At 49.2% G+C, this 19,203-nt stretch overlaps 1 protein-coding gene across 3 annotated transcripts in view; it reads right to left on the bottom strand.

Moving 5' to 3' along the window:
- The window catches only part of SBNO2 (strawberry notch homolog 2), a 542,051-nt gene that overhangs the window by 41,733 nt on the left and 481,115 nt on the right, over positions 1-19,203 (bottom strand). For all 3 annotated transcript variants that reach the window (XM_069216340.1, XM_069216341.1, XM_069216342.1), the window contains 2 exons: positions 4,479-4,622; positions 4,060-4,154 (listed from right to left, as the gene is read on the bottom strand). In XM_069216340.1, the coding sequence (XP_069072441.1) occupies positions 4,060-4,154; positions 4,479-4,622 (239 nt within the window). The remainder of the gene's footprint in view (positions 1-4,059; positions 4,155-4,478; positions 4,623-19,203) is intronic.

Raw genomic sequence — 19,203 nt, 5'->3', positions numbered from 1 at the left:
CAATCTGCAGGCCTCTCTATCAAGGCATCCAAATGCCAGATAGGGCAGGGAACTGTGGTTTACTTGGGCCACCTTGTAGGTGGAGGCCAAGTTCAGCCACTCCAACCCAAGATCCAGACCATTCTGGACTGGGTAGCTCCAAAAACCCAGACTCAAGTCAGGGCATTCCTTGGCTTGACTGGGTACTACAGGAGGTTTGTGAAGGGATATGGATCCATTGTGACAGCCCTCACTGAGCTCACCTCCAAGAAAATGCCCAAGAAAGTGAACTGGACTGTGGACTGCCAACAGGCCTTTGACACCCTGAAACAAGCAATGTGCTCAGCACCAGTTCTCAAAGCTCCAGATTATTCTAAGCAGTTCATTGTGCAGACTGATGCCTCTGAACATGGGATAGGGGCAGTTTTGTCCCAAACAAATGATGATGGCCTTGACCAGCCTGTTGCTTTCATTAGCAGGAGGTTACTCCCCAGGGAGCAGCGTTGGAGTGCCATTGAGAGGGAGGCCTTTGCTGTGGTCTGGTCCCTGAAGAAGCTGAGACCATACCTCTTTGGGACTCACTTCCTAGTTCAAACTGACCACAGACCTCTCAAATGGCTGATGCAAATGAAAGGTGAAAATCCTAAACTGTTGAGGTGGTCCATCTCCCTACAGGGAATGGACTTTATAGTGGAACACAGACCTGGGACTGCCCATGCCAATGCAGATGGCCTTTCCAGGTTCTTCCACTTAGAAAATGAAGACTCTCTTGGGAAAGGTTAGTCTCATCCTCTTTCGTTTGGGGGGGGGTTGTGTAAGGAAATGCCTCCTTGGCATGGTTGCCCCCTGACTTTTTGCCTTTGCTGATGCTATGTTTACAATTGAAAGTGTGCTGAGGCCTGCTAACCAGGCCCCAGCACCAGTGTTCTTTCCCTAACCTGTACTTTTGTATCCACAATTGGCAGACCCTGGCATCCAGATAAGTCCCTTGTAACTGGTACTTCTAGTACCAAGGGCCCTGATGCCAAGGAAGGTCTCTAAGGGATGCAGCATGTCTTATGCCACCCTGGAGACCTCTCACTCAGCACAGACACACTGCTTGCCAACTTGTGTGTGCTAGTGAGGACAAAACGAGTAAGTCGACATGGCACTCCCCTCAGGGTGCCATGCCAGCCTCTCACTGCCTATGCAGTATAGGTAAGACACCCCTCTAGCAGGCCTTACAGCCCTAAGGCAGGGTGCACTATACCATAGGTGAGGGTACCAGTGCATGAGCATGGTACCCCTACAGTGTCTAAACAAAACCTTAGACATTGTAAGTGCAGGGTAGCCATAAGAGTATATGGTCTGGGAGTCTGTCAAACACGAACTCCACAGCACCATAATGGCTACACTGAAAACTGGGAAGTTTGGTATCAAACTTCTCAGCACAATAAATGCACACTGATGCCAGTGTACATTTTATTGTAAAATACACCCCAGAGGGCACCTTAGAGGTGCCCCCTGAAACCTATCCGACTATCTGTGTAGGCTGACTGGTTCCAGCAGCCTGCCACACTAGAGACATGTTGCTGGCCCCATGGGGAGAGTGCCTTTGTCACTCTGAGGCCAGTAACAAAGCCTGCACTGGGTGGAGATGCTAACACCTCCCCCAGGCAGGAGCTGTAACACCTGGCGGTGAGCCTCAAAGGCTCACCCCTTTGTCACAGCCCAGCAGGGCACTCCAGCTTAGTGGAGTTGCCCGCCCCCTCCGGCCACGGCCCCCACTTTTGGCGGCAAGGCTGGAGGGAACAAAGAAAGCAACAAGGAGGAGTCACTGGCCAGTCAGGACAGCCCCTAAGGTGTCCTGAGCTGAGGTGACTCTAACTTTTAGAAATCCTCCATCTTGCAGATGGAGGATTCCCCCAATAGGGTTAGGATTGTGACCCCCTCCCCTTGGGAGGAGGCACAAAGAGGGTGTACCCACCCTCAGGGCTAGTAGCCATTGGCTACTAACCCCCCAGACCTAAACACGCCCTTAAATTTAGTATTTAAGGGCTACCCTGAACCCTAGAAAATTAGATTCCTGCAACTACAAGAAGAAGGACTGCCTAGCTGAAAAACCCCTGCAGAGGAAGACCAGAAGACGACAACTGCCTTGGCTCCAGAAACTCACCGGCCTGTCTCCTGCCTTCCAAAGATCCTGCTCCAGCGACGCCTTCCAAAGGGACCAGCGACCTCGACATCCTCTGAGGACTGCCCCTGCTTCGAAAAGACAAGAAACTCCCGAGGACAGCGGACCTGCTCCAAAGAAAAGCTGCAACTTTGTTTCCAGCAGCTTTAAAGAACCCTGCAAAGCTCCCCGCAAAAGGCGTGAGTCTTGCAACACTGCACCCGGCGACCCCGACTCGGTTGGTGGCGATCCAACACCTCAGGAGGGACCCCAGGACTACTCTAAGACTGTGAGTACAAAAACCTGTCCCCCCTGAGCCCCCACAGCGCCGCCTGCAGAGGGAATCCCGAGGCTTCCCCTGACCGCGACTCTTTTGAATCCAAAGTCCCGACACCTGGGAGAGACCCTGCACCCGCAGCCCCCAGGACCTGAAGGACCGGACTTTCACTGGAGGAGTGACCCCCAGGAGTCCCTCTCCCTTGCCCAAGTGGAGGTTTCCCCGAGGAACCCCCCCCTTGCCTGCCTGCAGCGCTGAAGAGATCCCTAGATCTCCCATTGACTTCCATTACAAACCCGACGCTGGTTTCTACACTGCACCCGGCCGCCCCCGCGCTGCTGAGGGTGAAATTTCTGTGTGGGCTTGTGTCCCCCCCGGTGCCCTACAAAACCCCCCTGGTCTGCCCTCCGAAGACGCGGGTACTTACCTGCAAGCAGACCGGAACCGGGGCACCCCCTTCTCCCCATTCTAGCCTATGTGTTTTGGGCACCACTTTGAACTCTGCACCTGACCGGCCCTGAGCTGCTGGTGTGGTGACTTTGGGGTTGCTCTGAACCCCCAACGGTGGGCTACCTTGGACCAAGAACTGAACCCTGTAAGTGTCTTACTTACCTGGTAAAACTAACAAATTCTTACCTCCCCTAGGAACTGTGAAAATTGCACTAAGTGTCCACTTTTAAAACAGCTATTTGTGAATAACTTGAAAAGTATACATGCAATTTTGATGATTTGAAGTTCCTAAAGTACTTACCTGCAATACCTTTCGAATGAGCTATTACATGTAGAATTTGAACCTGTGGTTCTTAAAATAAACTAAGAAAAGATATTTTTCTATATAAAAACCTATTGGCTGGATTTGTCTCTGAGTGTGTGTACCTCATTTATTGTCTATGTGTATGTTCAACAAATGCTTAACACTACTCCTTGGATAAGCCTACTGCTCGACCACACTACCACAAAATAGAGCATTAGTATTATCTATTTTTACCACTATTTTACCTCTAAGGGGAACCCTTGGACTCTGTGCATGCTATTCCTTACTTTGAAATAGCACATACAGAGCCAACTTCCTACAGCAAGTCACGTATATACCACAATGCAATGTGCTGCAGGAGAACTGGCGCTCAGGAAACAGAGACAGAGCTCGGAACAGGACTCTGGCTTCACTATAACACACTGCAGCAGCTCGTAGATTCGCCCTGTACAGGAGCGTCACTCTGCAACCTGAAATTGGTCAGTGGAAACATTCTGAAGAGTCATGGACCGAACCAGAACACAAAGTCCAGAATCAACGTAACAAAGCAATTAGTGCTCGCTATAATGGTGAGTGAACCCCTTCTGTTTGCACCCCATGATCCTCCACATGCCCTCAAGTCCTTCTAATATACTCCAAGTAATTCCCACGCCACCCTCAAAACTTTACAGGCCCCCTTAGTCCATCAACACGTGTGGGGCCTTCAGTCACCCAATCTGAGCCAAGCACCCTAAATCCTGCCTACCCCTTTCCCTACTTTCCATGCCCTTAAGCCATTTCTATGTCCGCTTCAGTCCTTCACTTGCCCCTCACAACTTTCCACACCCCTCAGTCCATCAGAGCACTTGCAAATGGCCAACCAATCAGAAATTATGGAAGACAAAATGCTGTTCCTACCTTGTAAAGAACAACTTGTCCATCCTGAGGGTGCCCCGGAGTCAGGAAGATCTCTTGGCTCTCTTCATAAATCTCATCCACCCCGGGGGCTAAATCTAAGGTGGAAACAAAGATTATTCAACAACATCTCCAACAAGAGCCAGCAACAAATCTCCGAGGTGGAGAACAAATTATCACCATGACAAACATATGGCTTGAACAACAGCACATCATAGGCCAGGACCAGAGACTGGGGCATGAACGAGACAATGGGCACGAGTCCCAAGGACTCCATGATTATATCGAGTGCACATGAGCTCCGTACTGAACCGGAACTTTGAAAATACAATTTAAACAGTGGAGCAACATGAAAAAAGACTATCTGATTTTGGTTTCAAGACAGCACTGCCACTGAATTTAGACGTAAAATCATTCCCTACCTAGAATGCCCAGGTCGTATCTCCCCTCCTTTTTGTCTTTCTCAATCAGGTAGTCGAAGGTGTCTGTGAAGTACTGGAAGAGGCTGTTCTGCTTGTGCACCTCAAGCCCCAGGATACGATTCAGGAACTTAGTGAGGGAGCAGTCTGAAAGAGCAATGGTGAGAGATGAGACAGTTGCTGTGAAACATCAACTATTGGGAGGATGGAATCAGCACCCGCAGGGAGCTAGGGTTCAGCGGTACTAGTGAGAGAGAGATAAGACAGCAGTAAATGAGAAAGAAGAGAGGACAGCAACAAGAAGGCTATGGGACTGGAGCAACTAGGAACCATGACTCAGCAGCAATGGAGAGAGACAAAGACAAGAGAAGGCAGCAATAAAGAGAGACGTGAATGCAGCAATGGAGAGAGACCAGAAGGCGGCAATGGAGAGAGACGAGAAGCGGCAATGGAGAGAGACGAGAAGGCAGCAATGGAAAGAGACGAAGACAAGAGAAGGCAGCAATAAAGAGAGATGAGAATGCAGCAATGGAGACACACTAGAATGCAGCAACGGAGAGCCAATAAGTCAGCACTGGAGAGACGAGAAGGCGGCCCTGGAGAGAGACAAAAAGGCAGCAATGGGAAGCCTCAAGACAGTAGAACTTGGGCAGCAAGAAACAAGGAACAAAGCAATGAGACGGTTGCAACTGGGAGACCAGACAACAGCAATATTGGGAGATAAGATACCACCAGTAGACAGCCAGGAATGCCAAGAGACAGTAACACTGGAGAGAAAACAACAGAGGACGGTCCAGTAGCCTGCTGCAATGGGGAGAGCACAGGACGCTAGCAGTAATGGGAGGCAAGGAACAAGTTACTTACCTGTAACAACAATTTTGCAGCATCAGGCTATTCTAGATTGGCATGCTGTACATTATCCCACATCTAGAGGTTGCTTCTTGTAAGAAATTGGATTACTAGTTGGAGGGTGTAGGAAAGTACCTCTTTCTAGCTTAGTTATCCCCACTTTTTGCCTGCTGTCAGTGTGTTTGACTGTGTTTACTGGGATCCTGCTAACCAGGAACCCAGTGACTGTGCTCTCCTCTAAATTTGGTTGCTGGTACCTTTTTCTTCCCAGAACTCGCATACTGGTGCCCCAATGTAAGTCCCTAGTATATGGTATCTAGGTACCCATGGCATTGGGGTTCCAGGGGTTCCCTATGGGCTGCAGCAGTTATTCTGCTACCCATAGGGAGCCTATGCAAAGGGTTCTGCAGGCCTGCCATTGCAGCCTGTGTGAAAGGGTGCATGCACCCATTTCCACTAGAGGTCACTGCACCAGGTCACTATAAGTCACCACTATGGTAGGCCCTCTCAGCCCAGAGGGTAGCCGGCAAGTACCACTAGCAGTGGTGCCCCCACAAACTCCAAATCCATTTTGCTGATCTTTGTGCGTGCAGGGACGCCATTTTACACCTGTACTGGACATAGGTCACTATCTATGTCCAGCTACATAATGGTAACTCCGAACCTGGGCATGTTTATTATCAAACATGTCAGAATCATACTCCAATACTGTTGCAAGTATTGGAAGTATGATTCCATGCACTCTGGGGGCTCCTTATGGGATCCCAAGCATTTCTACCACCAGCCTTACAAGGTATTCCGGGCAGCCCAATCTGCTGCTGCCACCCCTCAGACAGGTTTCTGCCCTCCTGCTGCTTTATCTGATCAAGCCCAGGAAGACAGAACAAAGGATTTCCTTTGGGAGAGAGAGGTAACACCCTCTCTTTTTGGAAATAGGTGTGACTGGCTTGGGAGGGGTAGCCTCCCCAAGCCACTGGTTTGCTTTGAAGAGCACATTTGGTGCCCTCCGTGCATAAACCAGTCCACACCGGTTCAGGGACCCCCAGTTCCTGCTCTAGTGCGAAACTGGACAATGGAAAGGGGAGTGACCACTCCCCTGTCCATCACCACCCCAGGGGTGCTGCCCGGAGCTCCTCCAGAGAGTCCCTGGGTTCTGCCATCTTGTTTCTAAGGTTGTCAGGGACCTCTGGGAGCATCTGAGTGGCCAGGTCAGGCAGGTGACAACAGAGCTCCCTCTTGATAGGTGCTTACCTGGTTAGGTGACCAATTCCCCTTTCAGGGCTGTTTGGGGTTCTCTCTTTGGTGGGTCCTCAAATCCAGCTTGAAAAATTCCAGTAGGATTCCTCTGCAACTTCTGCTTCAACTTATGGCCACTGGAACCACGACTGGACCCTCCAGGAACTGACAAATGCTTCTATAATGAAGAAGACTCTTCTGCAACTTTGTTTCCACGTCTCCTGTCAGCTTTGAAACATTACCCTGGCCGTGCATCCTCAGAAAACTGCAACTCTTTGGCCTGCACAAGAAGAAGAAGGAATCTCCCTTGGAGTGAAGGAGTCACTTCCCTGCAACCGCAGGCACCTACAACAAGCGACAACTGGCTGCATGGATCTCCTCTCATCTTGAGCTGCGTACGTCCTGCATCACAGGTGGTGGTCTGGAGTAGTCCTCTAGGTCCTCTCTGCCAGCTGTCCCACTTTGGTGGAGGTAAGACTTTGCCTTCCCACGCAGGACAGTACCCCTGTGCACTGCGTCTCTTGCAGCAGCCAATGTTTGCATCTCCTCCAAGGGATCTTCAGGCAACATGTAGCTCCAGCCCCCAGCACTCCATCCTGCAAAGCACAGCCTCCTGCGTGGTTCTCCTGAGGCGTGGGATCCTCTTTTGTAGTGCTGCATGGGCTTATACTGTAACTCCTGTGTCCCTGTCCTGTGGGACTCCTGTGGGTGCTGCCTCTGCGCCTGTGAACTCTTTGCGACGCTGAGCGTCCCCTGTCACTCCCCTTCCTGGGTTGAGTCTTCCTGGGCCTTGCTGGCCCCGGCAGAACCTCTTTTTCAATAACCACGAGTTTGCCTTTGCCAAGGCTTATTGATGGAATTCCTCCACCAACACCCATCTGCAATCTTCCTTCCAGGGTGGGACATCTTCTGCATCCATCAGGAACTCCTCTCCGGCTCCAGGGCTGCAGTGCTGACTTGTTCTTCATCACCATCGACCAACTCCTGCAAGTACAGCTGGGTGGCTAGTAGCTCCTACTCCTGGACTCCACTGTGACTCTTGGACTTGGTCCTCTCTCTCCACAGGTCTTCCTTCTTCAGGAATCCACTGCTGGTTTCTTGCAGTCTGGTCTGTGTGTCTTCTTTTTCTTCTTTTGGGTGGTTTGAGGAAAGTCCAGTGTTTTACTCCTTTCATCCTGGTCGCTGGGGGGCACTGTGCTACTTACCTTTGTGGTTTTCTAATACCCCCAGTTCCCCTCTACACATTCCACTTACCTAGGTGGGGGTACCTTGTTTGCATTCCATTTCTTTAGTATATGGTTTGTGCTCCCCCTAGGGTCACTATTGGTTATTTCTATGCCTGTTTCTGATTACTAGTGTATATATTTAGTGTATTACTTACATCCTAAGGGTGGGCTACCTGTCTAGTGTTTTTTGTGGTGCTTTGTCCCAAAATGAAAATGTCACTTACCCAGTGTACATCTGTTCGTGGCATCAGTCGCAGTAGATTCGCATGTTCTGCAATAGCTCGCCATCTGGTGTTGGGCCGGAGTGTTACAAGTTGTTTTTCTTCGAAGAAGTCTTTCGAGTCACGGGACCGAGTGACTCCTCCTTTTGTCTCCATTGCGCATGGGCGTCGACTCCATCCTCAATTGTTTTTCCCCGCAGAGGGTGAGGTAGGAGTTGAATTGTAGTAATAGTGCCCATGCAATGGAGTGACTAAGTATGCACTTATTTAAGGTTGAGATGATACATATATAAATAATTGAAGGTAACTTCCAAACTGCTACAGGCTCCCGGGGAGGCGGGTGGGCACATGCGAATCTACTGCGACTGATGCCACGAACAGATGTACACTGGGTAAGTGACATTTTCAGTTCGATGGCATCTGTCGCTGTAGATACGCATGTTCTGCAATAGACTAGTAAGCAGTTATTTCCCCAAAAGCGGTGGATCAGCCTGTAGGAGTGGAAGTAGTCTGAAATAATGTCCTTAATACAGCTTGACCTACTGTGGCTTGTTGTGCGGATAACACGTCTACACAGTAGTGCTTGGTGAATGTGTGAGGCGTAGACCATGTGGCTGCCTTACATATTTCTTGCATTGGGATGTTTCCTAGAAAGGCCATGGTAGCACCTTTCTTTCTGGTTGAGTGTGCCCTTGGTGTAATGGGCAGCTGTCGTTTAGCTTTAAGGTAGCAGATTTGGATGCATTTAACTATCCATCTGGCTATACCTTGTTTTGAAATTGGGTTTCCTGCATGAGGTTTTTGAAATGCAATAAAGAGTTGTTTAGTCTTTCTGATGTTCTTTGTTCTGTCAATGTAATACATTAATGCTCTTTTGACATCTAATGTATGTAGTGCCCTTTCAGCTACGGTATCTGGCTGTGGAAAGAACACTGGAAGTTCCACTGTTTGATTTAGATGGAACGGTGAAATAACCTTTGGCAAAAATTTAGGATTGGTCCTTAGGACGACTTTATTTTTGTGTAGTTGTATAAAAGGTTCCTGTATAGTAAACGCCTGAATCTCGCTTACTCTTCTCAGGGAAGTAATGGCGATGAGAAATGCCACCTTCCAGGTTAGGAACTGTATGTCGCAGGAGTGCATGGGTTCAAAAGGTGGACCCATAAGTCTAGTTAGGACAACATTTAGGTTCCATGAAGGAACAGGTAGTGTTCTTGGTGGTATAATTCTCCTAAGGCCCTCCATGAATGCTTTAATGACTGGTATTTTATATAGGGAAGTTGAATAGGTAGTCTGCAGGTATGCAGATATTGCTGCAAGGTGAATCTTAATGGAAGAGAAAGCTAGGTTAGATTTTTGTAAGTGAAGCAAGTAACCCACTACATGTTCTGGAGTTGTGTGTAATGGTTGTATTTGATTAATATGGCAGTAGCAAACAAACCTCTTCCATTTACTTGCATAGCAGTGCCTGGTGGATGGCCTTCTTGCTTGTTTTATGACTTCCATACATTCTTGGGTAAGTTGTAAGTGCCCGAATTCTAGGATTTCAGGAGCCAGATTGCTAGATTCAGCGATGCTGGATCTGGGTGTCTGATCTTTTGGTTGTGCTGTGTCAACAGATCTGGCCTGTTGGGCAATTTGATGCAGGGTACCACTGATAGGTCTAGCAGCGTTGTGTACCAGGGTTGCCTTGCCCAAGTTGGTGCTATCAATATGAGTTTGAGTTTGCTTTGACTGAGTTTGTTTACCAGGTAAGGAAGGAGAGGGAGAGGAGGAAAAGCGTAAGCAAATATCCCTGACCAGTTCATCCATAGGGCATTGCCTTGGGATTGTTTGTGTGGGTATCTGGATGCGAAGTTTTGGCATTTTGCGTTCTCCCTTGTCGCAAACAAGTCTATCTGAGGTGTTCCCCAGAGTTTGAAATAAGTGTTCAGTATTTGGGGGTGAATTTCCCATTCGTGGACCTGTTGGTGATCTCGAGAGAGATTGTCTGCGAGTTGATTTTGTATCCCTGGTATAAACTGTGCAATTAGGCGAATTTGGTTGTGAATTGCCCAATGCCAAATTTTTTGTGCTAACATGCTTAACTGCGTGGAGTGCGTCCCTCCCTGCTTGTTTAGATAATACATTGTTGTCATGTTGTCTGTTTTGACGAGAATGTATTTGTGAACTATTATTGGTTGGAAAGCTTTTAGTGCTTGAAAAACTGCAAGAAGTTCTAGGTGATTGATATGCAGTTTTGTTTGATGTACGTTCCATTGTCCTTGTATGCTGTGTTGATCGAGGTGTGCTCCCCACCCTGTCATGGAAGCATCTGTTGTTATTACGTATTGTGGCACTGGGTCTTGAAAAGGCCGCCCCTTGTTTAAATTTATGTTGTTCCACCACAGAAGCGAGAGGTAAGTTTGGCGGTCTATTAACACCAGATCTAGAAGGTGACCCTGTGCTTGAGACCACTGTGATGCTAGGCATTGTTGTAAGGGCCTCATGTGCAGTCTTGCGTTTGGGACAATTGCTATGCATGATGACATCATGCCTAGGAGTTGTAATACCATCTTTGCTTGTATCTTTTGTGTTGGATACATGCGTTGTATGATGGTGTTGAAATTTTGAATTCTTTGTGGACTTGGAGTGGCTACTCCTTTTGATGTGTCTATTATGGCTCCCAGGTATTGTTGTACCTTGCGTGGCCGAATCTTGGATTTTGTGAAATTGACGGTGAACCCTAGTTTGAAGAGGGTTTGTATGATATGATTTGTGTGATTTGAGCACTCTATTAACGAATGGGCCTTGATTAGCCAGTCGTCTAGATATGGGAACACATGTATTTGCTGCCTTCTGATGTGTGCAGCGACTACCGCTAGACATTTGGTAAAGACTCTTGGTGCGGTTGTTAATCCGAAAGGCAGTACCTTGAATTGGTAATGTATTCCTTTGAATACAAACCTTAGGTATTTCCTGTGCGATGGGTGAATTGGTATATGGAAATAAGCATCCTTGAGGTCTAAAGTTGCCATGTAGTCGTGCAGCTTTAGCAATGGCAATACTTCTTGTAGTGTGACCATGTGGAAGTGGTCTGATTTGATGAAAGTGTTGACTACTCTGAGGTCTAGGATTGGTCTCAGTGTTTTGTCCTTCTTTGGTATCAGAAAGTACAGTGAGTAAACTCCTGTGTTTATTTGTGTGTTTGGCACTAATTCGATTGCATTCTTTTGCAATAGTGCCTGCACTTCTATCTCTAGGAGATTGGAATGGTGTGTTGTTAAATTTTGTGCTTTTGGTGGTATGTTTGGAGGGAATTGTAGAAATTCTATGCAGTAACCATGTTGGATAATTGCTAGAACCCAAGTGTCTGTAGTGATTTTCTCCCATGCTCTGTAATAATGACCTATTCGTCCCCCCACTGGTGTTGTGTGGAGGGGGTGAGTGACATGTGAGTCACTGTTTAGTAGTAGGGGTTTTGGGGCTTTGGAATCTTCCTCTATTTCTAGGGAATTGCCCTCCTCTATATTGTCCCCGAAAACCTCCTCTATACTGTCCTTGGTAACTGGACGGTGTGGCTTGTGAGGTGCTGGCTTGTGTGCTTTGACCCCGAAACCCCCCTCGAAAGGGCGTTTTACGGAATGAGCTGTAATTCCCTCTGCTCTGCGGGGAGTAGAGTGCGCCCATGGCTTTGGCAGTGTCCGTATCTTTTTTGAGTTTCTCAATCGCTGTGTCCACTTCTGGACCGAACAGTTCTTTTTCATTAAAAGGCATATTGAGAACTGCTTGTTGAATCTCTGGTTTAAATCCAGACGTTCGGAGCCATGCATGCCTTCTGATAGTTACAGATGTATTAATTGTCCGTGCAGCTGTATCTGCAGCGTCCATGGAGGAGCGGATCTGGTTGTTGGAGATGGCCTGTCCCTCCTCAACCACTTGTTTTGCCCTATTTTGGAAGTCTTTGGGCAGATGTTCAATGAGATGTTGCATCTCGTCCCAGTGGGCTCTGTCATAGCGCGCAAGTAGTGCCTGGGAGTTCGCGATGCGCCACTGGTTTGCAGCTTGTGCTGCGACTCTTTTACCAGCTGCATCAAACTTGCGGCTTTCTTTATCTGGGGGTGGTGCATCTCCAGATGTGTGAGAGTTGGCCCTTTTCCTAGCTGCTCCTACAACAACAGAGTCTGGTGGCAGCTGTGTTGTGATGAAAGCCGGGTCTGTAGGAGGCGGCTTATACTTTTTTTCCACCCTTGGTGTGATTGCCCTACTTTTGACCGGGTCCTTAAATATGTCTTTTGCGTGCCGGAGCATACCAGGGAGCATAGGCAGGCTTTGGTAGGAGCTGTGGGTGGAGGAGAGTGTGTTGAACAGGAAATCATCCTCGACCTGTTCTGAGTGGAGGCTTACGTTGTGAAATTGTGCTGCTCTAGCCACCACCTGAGAGTACGCGGTGCTGTCTTCTGGTGGAGATGGTTTTGTAGGGTATGCCTCTGGGCTGTTATCTGACACTGGGGCGTCGTATAGGTCCCATGCGTCCTGGTCTTGGTCACCCTGGCTCATGGTGGTGTGAGCTGGGGAGTGTGATGGCGTTTGTGCTGGTGAAACGTTAATCACGGGCGGAGGAGAGGGTGGTGGTGTAACTCTTTTCACCACTTTTGGTTGTGGTGCTTGTTCCGTCTGGAACTCCAACCTTCTCTTTCTCCTAATGGGGGGAAGGGTGCTTATTTTTCCTGTCCCCTGCTGAATGAAGATACGCTTTTGCGTATGGTCCGCATCAGTTGCTTGTAGCTCTTCCTCAAACCTATGCTTCTGCATTTGGGAGGTTAGCGAGTGCTCTTCTGTATAAGAGCCTGAAGCTGGGTCGCTTGCAGTTTGTTTCGGCGTCGAAACTGTGTCTGCGTGTTTTTTCGGCTCCGAGGTGACTTTTTTCCTTTTCGGGGCCGAAACCTCTCGGCGTCGATCTGTTTCGGTGCCGCTGTCTCGGCGTCGAGCCGTGTCCACACCGGCATCTCGGTGTCGAGGCTTGTCTCCAGCACTTTCTCGGTCCCGAGAAGGCTGCGTGCCGGTGTCTCGACCGGAGTCGGACGATCTCGGCACTGTTTGGGCCTTTTTCGGTGCCGACGGTCGGTCACCGATTTTATGGGTTGAGCCATGGCCTGGTGGCAGTGGCGTCCCCTGGGCCTTGTAAATGTTTCTTTGTGTGGTTTTCGACGTCTTACTCACGGTTTGTGTATCGTCGAATCCTTCGGAGTCTGAGTCTTGGATCGAGAAGGTACCTTCCTCTTCCTGTTCCTCGAACTCCCGTCGGGCTGTCGGTGCGGACGCCATTTGAAGTCTTCTGGCTCGACGGTCTCGGAGTGTTTTTCGGGACCGGAACGCACGACAGGCCTCGCAGGTGTCTTCGCTGTGCTCAGGTGACAGGCACAGGTTGCAGACCAACTGTTGGTCTGTGTAGGGGTATTTATTGTGGCATTTGGGGCAGAAACGGAACGGGGTCCGTTCCATCGGCGTTCTTCAGCACGCGGTCGGGCCGACCAGGCCCCGACGGAGGATCGAAAAATTACCCCGAAGGGCACCGGAGCTCTTCGATCTTCGATGCGGTGTTGAATGTAAGTATGCCGATCCCGAACGCAACAATACCGACGAAAATCTTCCGAAATTAACTATTTTTTCTGTTCCGAAACTCGGAGCGACAGGAACACGTCCGAACCCGATGGCGGAAAAAAAACAATCGAGGATGGAGTCGACGCCCATGCGCAATGGAGACAAAAGGAGGAGTCACTCGGTCCCGTGACTCGAAAGACTTCTTCGAAGAAAAACAACTTGTAACACTCCGGCCCAACACCAGATGGCGAGCTATTGCAGAACATGCGTATCTACAGCGACAGATGCCATCGAACATAAAGTACCTTTATTTTTGTAACACTGAGTGTTTTCTTTCAAGTGTGTAAGTGCTGTGTGACTACAGTGGTATTGCATAAGCTTCCCATGTCTCCTAAATAGGTCTTGGCTGCTCGTCCACAGCTACCTCCAGAGAGCTTATAGACACTGCCTACACTCCACTAAGAGGGGATACCTGGACCTGGTGTAAGTACCATAGGTACCCTCCCTCACCAGGCCAGCTTCCTACAGCGGGGTCAGAACCAACCTCAAGGAATAATTACAACCGCTTCGATGGTGAACACTCAAAGTCACTAAATTAACCTGAGCTCAGCCCCCTGGTGTCTACGGCCCCGAGCAGGCAGGCTTAACTTCGGGCAGTGAGTAAAGTATATATCCAGTACTAAAACAGAGATAAAGTTGAAACGCAAAACAATAAAAATACCCAAAAATTTATTTTAACAAACAAAATGACAAAACTCCAATTAGAGGAACTGGAGATATACATAAAACAAAAAAAAGTAAAATAGCAACAGTGCAAAGAGACATTTTTGCCCTCATTACGACCCAAGCCGATGGGCCGGCAGTGAAGACCGCCACATTATGAGTGTGGCAGTTTGGCCTCTGCCAAACTGCCACATCCCCGCTGGTACCGCCAGGGCAGTAGGACAGCCGGGCCGGAGATCAGCATCTCTGTCCAGAGGCCCACTCAAGACCGTTGGCGGTAATTACAAGTCTCTTTTCCACCACGGATTCTGTGGCAGTAGCACCGCCACGAAAACCCGGGCAGAAAGGCTACAGGACATTTCTTTGCAGTACCCCCCCAACCCTCCTTCCATGACAGCTCCCCACACGCACCCTTCCATGACAGTACCCCCCTCCCCCAGTCCCCTCCATAACAGCACCTCCCTTCCCCCACCCTCCTTTTATACAAGCACATGCATACACACACACCCACACGCACCCTGAATACACTTATTCACCAACACTTACATACATGCATTCACTCAAACACATACATACACTCATTCACTCACACGCATACATACACTGATTCACTCACACGCATACATACACTGATTCACTCACACGCATTCACACGGACATTCCAAAACGCACTCACTTCAACAATCTACACAAATTCAAACACCCATACACACACACACACACTTACATTCACACACACACAGACAACACCCACCCACACAGGCTCACACAACACCCCCGTCGTATGATCAACTTACCTTGTCCTGCAAGGAGGTCGTCTGCCAAGGAACGGGAACAGGTGCTTCCACCACCGGCTGACCCTGCCATCAGGACACCGCCCTGCTCGTAATACGGCAGGCAGAGCCCTTCTGGTGTGGCAGTGACAGCGATGGAACCGCCTCTGTGCCTCCGACCGCCAGCACGACACTTGGTGGATTTCTGCCCAAATTGTGGAGAAAATCCTTCAGTACTCATAATATGGCGGTTGGATGACTGCCAGCACTGGCGGTTTTCTGGCCCCGCGGCTTTGGCGGTCTTAGGTAAAGACCGCCAAAGTCATAATCAGGGCCTAAGTTATTGAATGATGGTCGTAGTAAACGAGATAGAGCGTGGGTTGGATACACTACCCAGGTTCATCCCGATCAAATATTTTGCCTTCTGACCTTAGTCCTTTAAGGTCTAATATATGTAGGAAAATGTCTCCCTGTTGCAGTTACTCCCCACTTTTCGCCTGATATTGACGCTGACTTGACTGAGAAGTGTGCTGGGACCCTGCTAACCAGGCCCCAGCACCAGTGTTCTTTCACAAAAAATGTACAATTGCTTCCACAATTGGCACACCCCTGGCACATAGATAAGTTCCTTGTAAAAGGTACCAGTGGTACCAAGGGCCCTGTGACCAGGGAGGGTCCCTAAGGGCTGCAGCATGTGTTGTGCCACCCTAAGAGACCCCTCACCTAACACATGCACACTGCCATTGTAGATTGTGTGTGTTGGTGGGGAGAAAAAGGCAAAGTCGACATGGCATACCCCTCAGGATGCCATGCCCACAAAATACTGCCTGTGGCATAGGTAAGTCACCCCTCTAGCAGGCCTTACAGCCAAAAGGCAGGGTGCACTATACCCCAGGTGAGGGCATAGCCGCATGAGCAATATGCCCCTACAGTGTCTAAGTATATTCTTAGACATTGTAAGTACAGTGTGGCCATATTAAGTATATGGTCTGGGAGTTTGTCAAAAACGAACTCCACAGCTCCAAAATGGCTACACTGAATACTGGGAAGTTTGGTACCAAACTTCTCAGAATAATAAACCCACACTGATGCCAGTGTTGGATTTATTAAAAAATGCACACAGAGGGCATATTAGAGATGCCCCCTGTATTTTACCCAATTGTTCAGTGCAGGGCTGACTGGTCTGTGCCAGCCTGCTGCTGAGAGACGAGTTTCTGACCCCATGTGGTGAGGGCCTTTGTGCTTTCTGAGGACAGAAACAAAAGCCTGCTCTGGGTGGAGGTGCTTCACACCTCCCCCCTGCAGGAACTGTAACACCTAGCAGTGAGCCTCAAAGGATCAGGCTTCGTGTTACAATGCCCCAGGGCACTCCAGCTAGTGGAGATGCCCGCCCCCTGGACACAGCCCCCACTTTGGGCGGCAAGTCCAGGGGAGATAATGAGAAAAAAAAGGAGGAGTCACCCACCAGTCAGGACAGCCCCTTAAGTGTCCTGAGCTGAGGTGACCCGTTTTTAGAAATCCTCCATCTTGATTTTGGAGGATTCCCCCAATAGGAATGGTGATGTGCCCCCCTCCCCTCAGGGAGGAGGCACAAAGAGGGCGTAGCCACCCTCCAGGACAGTAGCCATTGGCTACTGCCCCCAGACCTAAACACACCCTTAAATTTAGTATTTAGGGGCACCCCAGAACCCAGGAAATCAGATTCCTGCAACCTGAACGAAGAAGGACTGCTGACCTGAAAGCCCTGCAGAGACGACAACTGCTTTGGCCCCAGCCCTACCGGCCTGTCTCCGGACTCTAAAACCTGCAACAGCAACGCATCCAATAGAGACCAAGAGACCAGCGACCTCTGAAGCCTCAGAGGACTGCCCTGAACCTAAGGCCCAAGAAACTCCCATGAGCAGCGGCTCTGCTCAACAAACAGCAACCATATTGCAACTTCTTGCAACTTTTAAAGGACTCCACTGTTCCCACCGGAAGCGTGAGACTTGACCTTCTGCACCCGACGCCCCCGGCTCCAGATCCAGAGAACCAACACCACAGGGTGGACTCCCAGGTGACTGTGACACCGTGAGTAGCCCGAGACGACCCCCCTGGACCCCGACAGCGACGCATGCAGAGAGAATCCAGAGGCTCCCCCTCACCGCGACTGCCTGTAACAAGGGATCCGACGCCTGGACCAAGCACTGCACTCGCAGCCCCCAGGACCAGAAGGAACCGAACCTCAGTGCAGGAGTGACCCCCAGGCGACCCACTGCCTAGCCCAGTCGGTGGCTAGCCCGAGAAGCCCCCTGTGCCTGCCTGCACTGCTTGAGTGACCCCCGGGTGCCTCCATTCAATCCAATACAAAACCCGACGCCTGCTTTGCACACTGCACCCGGCCGCCCCTGTGCTGCAGAGGGTGTATTTTGTGTGCCTACTTGTGGCACCCCAGTGCTCTACAAAACCCCGCTGGTCTGCCCCCTGAGGACGCAGGTACTTATCTGCTGGCAAACCGGAACCGGAGCACCCCTGATCTCCATAGGCGCCTATGTGTTTTGGGCAGCTGTTTGACCTCTGCACCTGACTGGCCCTGTGTTGCTGATGCTGGGTGTTTGGGGTTGACTTGAACCCCCAAAGGTGGGCTGCCTATGCCCCTGAGACTGAACTTGTAAGTGCTTTACTTACCTGAGGAACTAACCAATACTTACCTCCCCCAGGAACTGTTGATTTTTGCATTGTCCACTTTTAAAATAGCTTATTGCCATTTTTGCCAAAACTGTGTACATTACTGTTTTAATTCAAAGTTCCATACTTACCTATGCCAAGTACCTTACATGTTATGCACTTACTTGAATTCTGAATCTGGTGGTTCTAAAATAAATTAAGAAAATAATATTTTTCTATATAAAAACCTATTGGCCTGGAGTTAAGGCTTTGAGTGTGTGTTCTCATTTATTGCCTGTGTGTGTTCAACAAATGCTTAACACTACTCTCTGATAAGCCTACTGCCCGACCACGCTACCACAAAATAGAGCATTAGAATGATCTCTTTTTGCCACTATTAACCTCTAAGGGGAACCCTTGGACTCTGTGCACATTATCTCTCACGCTGATAGTATATACAGAGCCAAGTTCCTACAATATACCACATGAAATAACTCCTAAAGTCTTCCCAGGCCCCCCCGGGGAAGCAGTTAGAGACTGACAAGGTGTCAGGCAGAGGACAACAGGAGGGCCCAGTCCAGGTCCAGTAGCCACTGAGTGGCTGATCAATTGCAGGAAAGGCCTACTGCAGCTTGTTGTGTCGCTGTAGCTTTAACTGGAGGTCAGCCGTATTACCCTGGTAGTCCACTTCTTTGTCCAGTTTACAACAGAAGAGGGCAGGTACAGTTATTCAGGGCCCTTCTCAAGTCACAGACAACAGAACCAGTCCTCTTCTGATCTTCCTTAGGATGAGCAGTTTTCTGAAGTGGATGCTTTCAAGATACCACATTTATACCTGGCACAAGCTAGTGGGATGGAATGACTCCTGGGAACATCCTAAACTACGGCTTAAATCTCAAGGGACCAATCCTGCCCACTTTGAGCATTTGCAAGATGGTAAAAGTCTTTGGCTGCGCTAATCTTGGGCTTGGGATGCTAGGGGTGTGGGGAGCGGACTACAGCAAGCCTGATGTGCTCCCACATCTAACACTAAAAAGCAGTTTGGGGAAGTCACTGTAACCATAATAAACCCAGAGAAAGAAGTGTGGGAATACAAGAGTAGGGTTTTCCACAACCAGACGATGGATACACAAAAATTGATTGGCATCCTGTTTCCCTTCCTTTCAAGGAAGCTTCAAGTGTTATATGTAAAACCCAGAGAGCGAAGTCTGGTAGAATAAAAATAGGGTTTTCAGCCACCAGACAGTAGATACATACGTTTTGGCAAGTGTGCCCCAAGGGTTATACGTAAACCCAGGAGACCTGCTAATCAGGATGTGACAGTGTAATGTCAAAAAGGATGACTGTAAGGAAATGTCTCCCTGTTGCAGTTACCCCCCACTTTTTGCCTGATACTGATGCTGACTTGACTGAGAGTGTGCTGGGACCCTGCTAACCAGGCCCCAGCACCAGTGTTCTTTCACCTAAAATG

This window comes from Pleurodeles waltl, chromosome 12 (genome assembly GCF_031143425.1).
Source record: "Pleurodeles waltl isolate 20211129_DDA chromosome 12, aPleWal1.hap1.20221129, whole genome shotgun sequence".
In the NCBI taxonomy this organism is placed as follows: domain Eukaryota; kingdom Metazoa; phylum Chordata; class Amphibia; order Caudata; family Salamandridae; genus Pleurodeles; species Pleurodeles waltl.
This window is presented reverse-complemented; position numbering and strand designations above follow the sequence as displayed.